Source organism: Xiphophorus maculatus, chromosome 14 (assembly GCF_002775205.1).
Source record: "Xiphophorus maculatus strain JP 163 A chromosome 14, X_maculatus-5.0-male, whole genome shotgun sequence".
Classification (NCBI taxonomy): Eukaryota; Metazoa; Chordata; class Actinopteri; order Cyprinodontiformes; family Poeciliidae; genus Xiphophorus; species Xiphophorus maculatus.
In genome coordinates this window covers 18,213,926-18,227,646 of record NC_036456.1, presented here as the reverse complement: position 1 = coordinate 18,227,646, position 13,721 = coordinate 18,213,926, and the positions used below count along the sequence as shown (strand labels likewise).

Below are 13,721 nucleotides of genomic sequence, written 5' to 3'. Positions count from 1 at the left end.
AATCCAAATTGCTTTTGTGTTGCAACTACATTTGCAGTGTTTATGTCTACCAAAAAAATTACAGAAAGGATTAATCTCTTACATTTTCATTGAAGATGTATGAAACCAGCAGCCTGCACGTCTGGAAATGTTGAAATATTACCGAGCCTCGGGACAGGACCAGAAATATCTGAATGAGTGTTTTTGAAAATAAATTAAGCTCACAGTCTCTCTAAGAGCATACACATTTCATGAAGGGCTAAAAATAGAAATAAATTACCGCAGTCACAGCACCAACACTCACTTCAGCTTTTCCTGCAAGCAGAAACCGTCTTTCAGGGTCGCTTTGCTTGTCGTTTCCTGTTTTTAAGGTTTGCTTACATATAAATGTGAAGGACAGGCTCATATGAATGAAACAGACTACAGAGAATATTTTATTGTGCCATCTTCAAATAATTAATTATTTAGTTGTATCTGACCATGAGGCTTGTTTTAATGAGGCTGTTTCTCTCCTTTATGTTTAATCTGCCCTCTTCATATATCTGCTATCATTTATCTCATCCCTCTTTTAATTTTCCTCTCTCTCTCTCTGCGTTCGGCCCCAGGTGGATTATCGCACAGAGGACGGTACGGCCAACGCGGGCTCAGATTATGAGTTTGCTGAAGGAACGCTGCTGTTTAAGCCTGGAGAAACCCTGAAAGGTAATGACAGGAGTGACATGAACATTCATGACATGTTTTCAAAAGCGGCGTCTCTGAGACGTCTGCTCAGTCATCTGCAGCCCTGCAGGCCAACTGCATGTTCCGTTTACTGCGTTGAGTCTGCAAAACAAACTGGTCCAGTTTACATCCAACTGTATGCAATCAGTTTGCATCACATTCAATCTCAAATCAATCCAGTTTCTTTCAATAAAATCCAAGTTAGATTCAGATCCAGTTGGAAAAAACAACAATTTCTCACCCAGAGCAAGCAAGCATGTGGTGACAGTGGAGAGGAACCATTCCTTCTTAACAGTATAAAAATCCCGGAGAACCAGGGTGTACTTTCTACGGCATTGGTGTCCAAATGTTTTGACGGGTTGGCCAAAGTGAAGAAAGTGTCATATTTTTACTAAAAAACTTTCCCTGTGATGTTTTAATTTTCTTTACTGACTTGATGAGGTAACACTTTAAAAAAAACAAATGAAGTAGTCAGATTATTATTTTTTTGTTAGGAAGAGACGTGCAAACTATTGCAGAGCCAAAACTTGGGAAGGGTTTGCCCTATAAAAGAAATATTTGTCAAGTGTTTATTGAAAAAAATAGCAAACATTTTAGTCAGTTTGGAGCAATAAAAGTGAAATTTAAATCATTTTATGTTTGGAAATGGATAGATGTCACCCTTGCAAAAGAATGTAGAAGTGTGGTTATTTGAGGATGAATACAAATTAAAAATAAAAAGCCTTCATCCGCATCAACTGGGGGCCGAAAAAATAGTCCCCAGGCCACATTTACCCCCGTTACAGATCTGGAAAAAATGAAGGGCCCACTGCACTCAACCCCGTTGAAAACCTCCTGGTTTTTCCACCAAATATTGATTTCTGAACTCTTCCTGAGTTAAAACATCAGCATTGTTGTTTCTAAATGAACATGAACTTGTTTTGTTTGTATTATTTGCATCTTTTTCCTTATTTTGACCATTTCTCATTTTCTGCTAATAAACACTAAATCTTTGCTTGGAATTTCAGAGACATGTCAATAGTTCATAGAGTAAAAGAACAATGTTCATTTTACTTAAACAAATACCTATAAAAAGTAAAATCTAAGAAACTGATCATTTTAAGTGGTCTCTTTATTTTTCAAGAGAAAAAACTAGAGGTAAATATTTTGGCATGAATATTTTATGTGTGTTTTTCCATTTAATGAAAGAAATCCAGTTAAACAAAGCAGCGCTGGACCAGGCGTACTCTCTATTGAAGAGAAAAACAGCATAAACAATTACATCCAGAAACCATGAAAAGGAACAAACACCAAATCTGTAGCAGCAGTGGCTACATCAGCGGCTTATCCAATGAAGAGACAGAAAAGCATCCGACCAGGTGAGCTTTCTGCTGGGAAGAAGAAATAAAAACTGAGTACCAAAGGTTTTCCTGTCCAGGTAAGAGACACAGCTAAGCTCAGAAGCATGGAGCGAGGTCCACTTTCTATAAAAAGAAACAGCATTCAAATTAATCGAGAGTTTTATCGGTGGCTTTGAGGCAGCTAACACAGACGATCTGGGTCAGGAGGATTTTCTACCAGATCTGATGCCCCGATTACCGTTTTTGTTTTCTCCAGAGATTACTGTTGGCGTCATCGACGATGACATCTTTGAGGAGGACGAGTATTTCTACGTTCACCTCAGTAACCCCCGCGTGGTCGGCTGCCCCGAGATCGGCGCCGCCCCGCTGGACGCCAGCGCCACCCCGAAAGCCGTGCTGGGAGAAAACCACACGGCCACAGTAACCATCTACGACGACGACCACGCAGGTGAGACGAATCTTTAATAAACAAAGGTCATACAGGTTTATAATCACTGTTTTCAATCACACTAAAAGCTCTCAGAAATAAAAAAATTACCCTTTCAACTGAGTCCGCTGGTCATATTATTGCTATTTCTATTCGAAATGTGTTGAAATTCTGCTACAAAGATCAACACGAATCCACTTTTAATAAGCTTTTACACATCAGTGATAAACACATAATGTCTTTCCATATTTACATGCGGTCGATGTGTCCAATACTCAAGAAAATAGAAAAGCACATATTTTCTTTCATATTCTTGATATCAACCAGCATCGTCTCTCTAAAGCTTCACAAACTTTCACCCATCAGATCGGTGCAAAGTGCTGTTCGACCCATTTCACGTGTTTCAAGAACCTCTTTAGAAACACGAACATGTTTAGCATTTTAGTGTTGAACAGCTTCGCTGACAGGCTGACGCCTTTTAGCGCAATGTAAACACAACAACAGTCTCTTCTAATGTCCCATCAGATCATTTTTAACCCTCGTTGGCCGAAAGGTGTCGCAGACAAAACATTTTTACAAGACAAATTTGCAGTACCGTGATTCTGCCACACTCTGCGCTATCTGAAAAATTACAACAGTTTCTGAAAGGGGAGACGTTGCGCTTTCCAAGCAATATGGGGTTATTACGGTAATTTTACTCCCGCCATTGCAAGAAGCATGTTTTACTTCAGGCACAAACTCTTTTTAATAGACGGTAAATTGTGAAAAATATCTAACTAGATATTTGACATTCCAGTTGTTATGAAGAAATGGGCAAATATATTTACTCACAGGCCATTTAAAGAACTTCGTACCATTAAAATAAGCAAAAATACCCAGATGGAGATTTGAAACTTAGTTTAAGCAAATACTAACTCCCAGTGGGTTTAGACTGGAGAAGCAGTTTTGTGGTCCATTATGTGTTTATTGACGCTGCTTGTGCGTCAGATTTCATAAATGAATTATGGAAACATGTATAATACATTCGCTATAAATCAGAACAGTACATCCAAATCATGAATTAACAACTGTGCTGTCTTTGTTTCATTTGGATGTTTCGTAATTAAAACCATCTTTTAGAGATTTTCACATCCCTCAAATTCACTATTTACTTTGTACAGGAAGAGTATTTATAGTCACTTAACTTTTTCATGCAAATACAGAAGACGTGCAAATACAAATGTTCCGGCTGGATTAAAATCTATGTATTTAACTAATCAAAATTAAATCTTTAAAGTCCCAGCTCTAAATAAAAATGTTAAATGGATACGAAGTCTTGATTATTTAGAGTTTGAGATTAATTTTCCTCTTTGTGTAGGTATTTATCTGCCCCATCCTGTCTCCAGGTATCTTCACGTTCGAAGGCGCCAGTCAGAGGGTGAGTGAAAGCGTGGGCGTGATGGAGGTCAAGGTTCTGCGGACTTCGGGGGCCCGGGGTCTGGTCGCCGTCCCCTATCGGACCCTGGATGGGACAGCTAAAGGAGGGGAGGACTATGAAATGGCTGCTGGAAAGCTGGAGTTTCAGAATGATGAAACCATGTGAGTTCATGACATCTGCTGAGTTTTTTAACTTTCTGATCTTTCTCTTATTTGTTAAAACTAAACTTAACAGAAGGATTTCCCTGTAAAAGCTGGGTACCGGTGTAATAACCCTACTGTTTATGGTGTGCTTGTCGTGATTAAACACCTGCACACACACACACACACACACACACACACACACACACACACACACACACACGCACACACACCCACTCTCAGAGTTTCTCCAGCGTCCTTGGGCACATGCATTTTTAATCTGCTGATGTTAGCAGTGTTAAATTGACCAACACATAAAGCAACTGGGACTGCAGTTTCCTTGGGGCCCGCGGGGCTCATAAAGTTCCCGCTCTCTCTTCCTCTCTGTGTTCGCAAACAGAGAGCGGGACATCGTAGCTGATTCTTGCTCACGGTGTTGAAGGTTAAAGGTTTATAAACGCCTATTTCCTCGTTACTATTTGTACGGGTTTAAAGGTAACAGCCTGTTAGTTTAGCTCCGAGTTTCCCTGAAAGAAAGACTGAGAATATTTACTGAGGGCTGTTTAGCTTCCAGTTTTAAATTGTTCCTTCATCCATGTGAAGAGTCTTAAAGACGCAGCATTATGTAAAATACACTTTGAGTTTTACATCAATGTTATAAAATTATTCCCTCATCAAAAACATACATAGAGTGATTTGATTCTTTCATGAATGTTTGAGAAATCCTTGCAACCATTCAGATGTGGGTGGAGCTAGCTCCGCCTTCAAGGCACCACACTCAGCTCCTTCAGACTAGCCAGCAGCAATTAGCAAACACCTGATGGACCGTTTGTAAATGCTTAACGGAGGAACGTTGTTGTGATGTTGTGTTGACTTCCTGAAAGCTCAGTGTCGAAAAGAACAGGAGCTTCTTAAAGAGACAGAAACCTAATTTCAAGGCTTGCAAAGTCAAAAGTCTGTTAAGTTTGATATATGGAGCATTTTCATAGCAACTGAACGTAACATAATTACTTGATTGTGTGGCTGGAAAACACTAATACTAATACTGCCCCTTAGGTCTGTCGCAATAAATCAATTAATCACACAATAAATTAAAATGAGTTCATTAATTTCCATTTGCAGGATTTTTTGTTTCTCTCTTTTCTCTGTTCATTTTTTTTCTTTTTTTTTTACCAAAACTGGATGACGAAACTCTTCAGTCTAACCCTTTTTTGAAGGACAGTTTTGTTTATAGATTTTATAATTCATTCATGAAATGTTTTTTAGATATTTAAAATGTCTTCCAGTTCCTGTGTTAAATACTCATTAGAATTTAAAGTCTATTTGTCTTCGAGACTCTGTTCTTGCATTATTATTAACATTATATCACTTAAAAATGCTCTCAAAACGACAATATTATCATTTATCGCAATAACTTCTACAATAATTTATCATCCAGCAAAATGTGTTATTGCGTGAGGCTACTGATGCTTTAAAACAGCATTTTTTGTTTTGAATTTAAGATATTTAAAATACGAGTAAGGTTGCATGAATTGTAGTTTTTCTGACTGATCATCGATCTTCAAAAGCCCGACCTTCTGATTCCGACGGCTTTGTAAGTCTGAAACGCTGCTGAAAAAATGAGACAAAGTTGCAGAGTTTGGTGTCAGTCAGTCCTCTCTCTCATCTCACAGGGCGAAAGGGGCAGCAGCTGATTTTCAGACGTTTGTGGAGGCAGATAAGATCGGTTTGCATGTAAATATTAAACTGAGGAACGCTTGAGAAGCCTAGTCAAAGACAAGAAATGTCCACTCCGTAAGGCAGTTTATGACGCTAATTTATTCGATGCAAAGCAACAAATCAGTGCTGAAATAAGCCAGCGGAACCTTCTGGGTTTGTTTGATTATTTGTTGGTTCTAATTGGATTATAAATCTGTTCCAATCTTTGTATGAAAAGATTGAAGCAGCGTTTGGTGAGCTTTAGCTAAACTGTGAAGGCCGCTGCAGCCTTCTCTTATCCTCCAGTCCAAATCATGTCAATGTTTCCTCAGATTTGAGCATTAATTATTTTAATATGATCTTAATTTTAAATTGCTGCTGTGGTTAATGTACAGAGACAGACATCTACTGGTGTAACTATCTAGTGTTGTTTTTTAAAAAAAAAAAAAAAACACATTTATGTCCTCTAATTAGGGACTCTAATTGAATTATTTCACGGTTGCACCAGAGATTGATGAGTTAATGTTATAAAATCAAACTGACGCAGACAGGAACGTTTCTCTAGTCGAACTGTGATTTTTGATGAGCCTATTTACATTTTCTCCGTTTTTAGGCTCTTTCTTTGATAGACAGAGAGGATAGTTTGGGCTAAAAAATGAGGGACAAAAGCTGCTTAGGAAAGCTTAAGGTTGATGCTTAAGGAACAAAGAAGGATCAATATTCAGCTGTTTTCATGTGAAGGAGCTGGAGTAAACTGAGAGGAGACCTCAGCAGGATATCGATTTATCCCTCTAGTAGTCTCTCTCTAATCTCTGTGCCGTCTTGTGGCTCATTTTCCTTGATGTTTGTCTTGAGTTTCTGTGTTTTGCCGTTTTAAGCAGCAACGTGTTCGTCTTTTCACTCCTCTTGTGCTTCGGTCCAATCACCAGATGTGGGGATTAAGGCAGATACTTTCACACGGCAGGTCTAGATGCTACATTAAATCCTTTTATTTCTTGCGTGGCCATTCATACGGATAATTAAATGCGACTTCTGTTCAAACCCGTCGTTGAAGAACGTAAACGCCACACAGCAGCGCTCTGTTTATTTATAATAATTGATGCTGCTGATTATGGATCGATTTTAAAATTTATTCAGCAATAGGAGCCAAAAGGATGGTCACAAAATTATAACAAGACAAAGAATAAAAATAAAAAAGCACAACTAGCATAGAAACAGCCTTTTGTGGAGCATTGACTTGAACTTCTGTAGAGGAATCTGTTTGGATGCAGTCAGAGCTAATGGTGCGTTCACACCAAATGAGTTACGCTCGTCAGAAACGCGTTCGACGCGTGTGCACATTGAATGCAGAAGTTTCATATTTTGTTCTACACTTAGCTTTTCACACGTCAGATTTACATTCAAAGTCCATGTGGAGACGCGTTGAAGTCACGTCTGATGCGTCAAAATCGCTCTTGTTTTGTGTTACCATTTTTTCATATTTTTATGAACAAATATCTTCATACCTTTTTCTCTTCCTGTCTACCTTCCTCTGTGTCGTATATTTTTAGATTTCCTGCCTTTCAGTGTGAGTTTTCTCAGTCTCGCTCCTTTTCCCTCCTTCACCTTTACTTCCACCTTGCTGTCAGTTTATACCTTTCCCTAATTTGCATTTTCTCCCCTCTTCCTTTAACCTTTGCATATTTACACTGTCAGACTTCCTTCCCTCTTACCTTCTTCACCTTCCTCTCCCTAGCACCTCATTTCTCATCTCTTCACCTTCTGCTATTTCTGATGTCATCTTCCCTGACTCTGCCTTCAGTGATTTATTCAGCTAACATTTTGGGCAGATTTTATTTTACAAACATATAAAAACTGAAGTAAACCAAACAGATTTCCTCCGTTTAAAACTCAGGTTCTAGTAGAAAATCGGCAGTAATGTTTGCTTCGCTTAGTTTTCAGCTCCCAAAGCAAAGCTGAAAGCAGCGACTCTGGCATGGGAAAAACTGGAGCCATCTCAGCTTCAACTCGTTGCAGGTTCCAGGGAAACATGCATTTTTATCAGGAGATTTAAATGCTGCAGTCAGAAAGCTGTGTTGGAGAGTAGGTGTGAAGTGAGGAGTGATCTATTGAAGCGCCGTTTAGAAACTGGCAGTATTTTTGCATGTGTATTGGGGACACGTTGCACCAAGACATCTTGAATCTGCTGTAGTTGACATGCCAGGCCAATGGATGGCACTGTGATTTCATCATGTCGTCAAAACACACATGAGCTTTTCAACCTTAGCTTCCACCTCATGTAGAAACCGTAACCTGTCTCCAAACTTCAGAGTATTTTGTTGGGATTTTATCAGATAAACCAAAAATAGACATTTATTAAGCTGTAACAAAACGTTATCATGATGCAGGGAGGTGAATATTTTTTACAAGTCAGCACCGTGTCTTTTCTCCTGTACATTCCAGGGATTTCTTTTGAGACCAAAACTGTCTCATTCATGTTGACATTCAATTGTTGATTTCATAATATGATCTAGTTTTAGATCTTAAATATTTTGCTTCTCAGAGTTTGTTGTTTATTCAGTTCTAATCAAACTCTAGTTTGTTTGCCCAGAAAGTCCCTTTCATTTGAAACCGAACTCTACGGTGGCCGACAGGTGCAAATGCGCAGCAAAAGAGAAAACATGCAAACAAAAAAGAAGACACCCCCGAATGAAATGCAGCAAATAAAAAGAGAGACGCAAACACCCCCGAATGAAATGCAGCAAATAAAAAGAGAGACGCAAACACCCCCGAATGAAATGCAGCAAATAAAAAGAGAGACGCAAACACCCCCGAATGAAATGCAACAAACAAAAGTGTTGAAAACGGAAGTGCTCCAGACCACTAGGGGGAGTCAAAGAAAATAGTATTCATTTCTATGGGACCAGATGCAAGATTCTTCTTCTTCTTCTTGGTATTTATTGGCGGTTGGCAACAAACTTACAGTAGCATTACCGCCACTTACCAGTATGGAGTGTGGTTCGAGATGGTCTATAAACTTTCACTTTCTACCTTTTCCCTCCATTAACTCCTGATTAAACATACCCCCACACATACACACCTGCTTATATTATCCAACTTGCTTATAACTTTATATACCCCTCTTTGATATTCTTTACACACTCACACCCAACTTGCTCTACTCATATCCTATGAAATAGCTTTGTTTTTTTAAGATACCGAATAATTATTTGAATATGTCTACTCCCGAAATCTCTCCTCAAAAATTCTATTAAATTAAACCTTTCTTTAATACCTACACACTCTCTCAGCATGCATCTTCTCTCTTCTTCATACTTACAACACTCTAAAATAACATGCTCTATTGTTTCAGACTTCTCACAATAATCACACTTTCCAGATGCAAGATTCAGAGAGATACCTTTACTTTCTTTCAAATTTCTTTCTCTGAATCTTGCATCTGGTCCCATAGAAATGAATACTATTTTCTTTGACTCCCCCTAGTGGTCTGGAGCACTTCCGTTTTCAACACTTTTTGTTTGCTGCATTTCATTCGGGGGTGTTTGCGTCTCTCTTTTTGTTTGCTGCATTTTATTCGGGGGTGTTTGCGTCTCTCTTTTTGTTTGCTGCATTTCATTCGGGGGTGTCTTCTTTTTTGTTTGCATGTTTTCTCTTTTGCTGCGCATTTGCACCTGTCGGCCACCGTAGAACTCTGGTCTGCCTAAAAACCTAGGCCTCCGTTCAATTAAAGTGAACTGAAGATTGATTTGAATGCATATGTGAATGCGAAGTGGACCAGAGACCGCTCCATAAGTAGGAAGCAGACTATAGTACAAGGCATTCTGGGTAAACCTAGACAAACACGCTAGCTTATCTCTAGTGGGAGAAATGGCTCATGGTTTTAGCCAAAGACAAATCCTGTAACTGGTAAAACCTGACGCTACTCCATTTTTCTTTACATTTCATGAAGAAGGAAGTTGTGCTCAGCGTCTTCAGAGGTTTTTGTTCGGATTCCTTCAGTCGTTCTTGGTGCAGCGCCCCCACAGGCGAGGAGGGTAAACAGGTTTTTCAGTTAGTTCGGTTGGTTTGACACAGTGCAGTGTGAATATGAACCACAGCAACTGAAAATGTAACGAATGTTGCAACTTTGTCCCCGAGTTTACCGGACTATCAGGTGTGAAAAGGCCCTCAGAGTTCCTCTTTCAGATCATAAAATGGTGGCGCAGATCCACACTCTACATGGCAGAAAACATGTCGTTTTCTCTTAGTCACAGGTCAAAGGTCAGGCTCCTTTCAGCACTAAGACATGAAGGAGTGCCTCCTGAAAGATGTGTGCAAACAGGCAGTTTAAAACATTCAGGAAATGTCGGTTTGGTCGCTCTGACGAGTTTCCCTTCAGGGTGAAGAAATCCGCTCTGCTTCGTCACTTTGAGAAGGAAAGGCTCGACCCTGATGATGAAACCCCGCTGTGGAAACTACGAGCGTGCAGCTTGAAACGTGGCTGCATGAAGAGGCGCTCTCACAGAGACGTAGCGGAGCATTAGCAGTTTAAGGGTTAAGCAGAAAGTGTTTCCTGCTGCTGTGCTCTTTAAGAAGCAGCGGTTTCTCTGAATATGATGAGAAAAATGTGTCACACTTTGACACGAGAGGCAGCTCTGTGGATGACCTGCAGAGGAGCGGGGGGATTATTCAGGGTCACTCTGGGTGAAGCTGTGTGTGTCTGTATTTATTCACAATGTGACCCCATTATGCGCTGCAGGAAGTAATTAATTCTCTCTGTGCTCAGTCAATTAGGGTTTCTTTTATCCATCTCTGGCTGATTCCCCAGCGGAGTCGACGAGCGTCTTAGATTTCAGTGTGGAGCTCTAACTTTGTGTCCTCTGCTCTTTTCTGGCTGTTTTGAATTAATATGAATGTGTGTGTGTGTGTGTATGTGTGTGTGAGTGTCGATGGAGGAAAGGGTAAAAGGAATAGTGAACTGCGCTGTGTGTGAGATGAAGGGATGCTCTCAGCAGGGTGAGTTTATTCTTAGCCTTCGTCTGACCTGCAACTCGGCTCAGAGTCGCAGCCAAGAACAGGGCAGGCGTGTGTGTGTGTGTGTGTGTGTGTGTGTGTGTGTGTGTGTGTGTGTGTGGTCGTCTCCCCTGGCTCCTCATTATGAATTTCAAACAGGTGTCCTCACCAACATGTTCTGGCCAGCCCATGAAATTATTTGATGATTTATGAGAGAATTTCAGAGTTCAGATTTCAGTTTATTACCCAACAGATTAACCACGTTATTTAGGTTGACGGCTTTACACATTACGGCTGAAATGATTGATCAAATTAATCAATTATTGGAGTATAAAGACAAAAACCTGCAGTTTGTTGAAAGAACGACATACTGAAAGCAGTAATAAAGCCAAACCCGTACAAAAAATATGGATTTTACATTTAGGATGCATAAAAGTCTTCTAGGACGGAGCCATCAGGGTGATCACAAAATCATACCACTGTTTACGGCACGATTTACCGCGTTTGGCTTCTTCTGATGCAGAATTACGATGAGCGTCTGTGACATCACCGTTCAGACAGACATCTGTCCAATTTAGATATGGAAGTGTCTCAAATCGGATTTGCTGTGTGAACGTAGAACAAATATTGCATGGAAAAATACCATCTGCTGAAAACTGGTTAACATTTCAGAGAAGAAATAAAATCAACCTTGTACACTAATGGCTTTACGGAGAACTTTCCTAAATGTTATAAAAGGTAGATGTTATCATCACCTTTTGTAAAATGTTTATGAAAATGTTCAAAATTAGGTGAAATAAAATATTAAACTACACTGCACTGTATTGTGAATCCTCCTCTTGGCATATTCTTTGTCAGACTTAAAGAGAATTTCTTCTCAGTATCTTTCAAATTTAGCTGCAGATGTTCAGATTTAGATCTGGACTTTGACTGGGCCACTTTCACACACCAGTTTATAGTCATCCCAGTCTTAACACATCCTCACACTCCTAGTTTCCTGCCACGCTGCCATCTATGTTAATGAAGTTACATCTCTTACCAAACGGTAAGAGATGCCAAACGGAGCCGGGATCGTGCGTTTAGCTGCTGGTGACGCAGGCGTCAACTCGCGCGCTTTAAGCAACACTTTCTCCCTTTGGCGAGATATTTCTGGGAATTAGGAGGAGATGGGAGCCTGCTGCACGTGTGGGGGTGAGAGTGTGTGTGTGTCTGTGTTTTCTGCTTGTTGCTGTGCTTGTGACGTGTTTGATATTTGCAACCTGTTTCTCCGTCTGTCACCGATGTAGGGTGACTAACCCGGAGCTGTTCCTAAAATAAAACATCTTTTGAACTCCAAATCCCCCAGAGAGAGGCGTGCTGTGTGTACAGCACACAAGCGCGCCTCTTTCATGTTTGTGTTTCCTGCGGCTGCTGCACGTGCATGTGTGTGACTCAGCACTTCGCTGCATTTCCTGCAGCTGTGTGTTTTGTTGCCCATCTAACCTGTGTGACATCATCTTCTCTTCTCACTTGCACGCGCTCCAGCATCTTTAGCATTCCCCCAATGCATGCTTTGTCCTTGCTGCTTATCAGTTGGCAGCATAACGCACAGCCTTCAAACAACAGCCTAGATTTGGAGCAGAGGTTGTTTCCCTAATCTGACGGAGCAAACACTGGAGAAAATACTAATCAGGTGCTGTGCATCTTAAACATATTTATAATGTGCATTATTTAAAAGTTAGAAGGGATCATTCTGTGATTTGGATGCAAACTAAAGTTGTATGCTAATTTGCTAGTAGCATTGCTAATTTTTAGCATTTTTTTGCAATTAAAGTCACACAAATAAATTGTGGTGCCAATTTAAAAATCTTTGGAAGGAATTTTTATGATATTTGTGCTAGGGTATATTGTTCAATGTGACTTTTTATTACTCTCCATATCGGTCACGGACTATAACTTGACATCAAGTGAGGCAGCAGTCACTCGAACCCAATGTTTTCAGCCAATTTTAAGAAAAATTTGCAGTAAAAATGGGAAAAAAATGTTGGGATCTGTTGATTTTGTGTAGATTTTGTATGAATTTTGCAGATTTGTGAAAAACTGGAGGGATTAATTGATCATTTGGATCAATTAATTTGATAATTAATTAATTTGATAATTTGGAGTCTAGAGGACCACATAAAAAGCTATGGCGGGCCAGATTTGGCCCCCGGACCTCGAGTTTGACACCTGTGCTTCAGGGTTAGTCAGCTGTTTTCTCTACTGATGTTACAGTTGTGAGGCTATGAATTAAAGTAAAAGGAAGGAAAAAAACACTTCTAATGAAAACTAAGCATAGGCGTCAGTTTAAAACTCATTCTGTCGTTTTTCTAATCGGCCTGACTTTCTTCTTTCTTTTTTTATTGCGAGGAGCGAAATGCAGGCGAAAAACAACAGCAGAGTTAAGTTGCACAGAAGAGATTTGGTGATCAACAAATAATCCATCTAAAGGAAAATTCAATGAAGCTAAAGTCAAAAACACAGCAACAGCCCACTCATCATCTACTCAGAGGTTCCTAGATATTACCTGGCATTTAACTTTCTTCCTGGTTCAGCTAAAAATGTTTCACCGCAAGAAATACTTTCATCTTGTTGTTTCGGCTGAGTAATGGTCAGCGGTAGATTAGATCAGCTGGAGGGACAAAGAGACGATTACTCATACTCTGACAGGGTCACTGCTTCCTGGATAAATGTTATCTAGATGATGCAGATGGTTCTCAGAAGGATGTGCTGCCAGTGTTGACCAAGGCTGACTCTGCAGTGGCTCTTTTATTTCATCTGGCATCATCAGGACATGACCAATGATCAGTGGTTTAGGCACATGGTTGAGTTAGTACGGTTGCATAAATCTGTGGATTTTACAGCTGAAAACTAACTGGAATGAAGGTAAATAATGTTTAGCATGAATAATTCTGGAACAAGAGATTGGTTAATGTACAGCTTTTCTAAAAGCCGTTTACATTAAATCCACATTCGCTCATAAATATAGC

At 39.9% G+C, this 13,721-nt stretch overlaps 1 protein-coding gene across 2 annotated transcripts in view; it reads left to right on the top strand.

Annotated features, from left to right (window-relative positions):
* Positions 1 to 13,721, top strand: part of LOC102233577 (sodium/calcium exchanger 1-like) — a 108,721-nt gene that overhangs the window by 57,244 nt on the left and 37,756 nt on the right. For both annotated transcript variants that reach the window (XM_005799595.3, XM_023346171.1), the window contains exons 9-11: positions 585 to 681; positions 2,296 to 2,487; positions 3,852 to 4,044. In XM_005799595.3, coding sequence (XP_005799652.2) covers positions 585 to 681; positions 2,296 to 2,487; positions 3,852 to 4,044 — 482 coding nt within the window. The remainder of the gene's footprint in view (positions 1 to 584; positions 682 to 2,295; positions 2,488 to 3,851; positions 4,045 to 13,721) is intronic.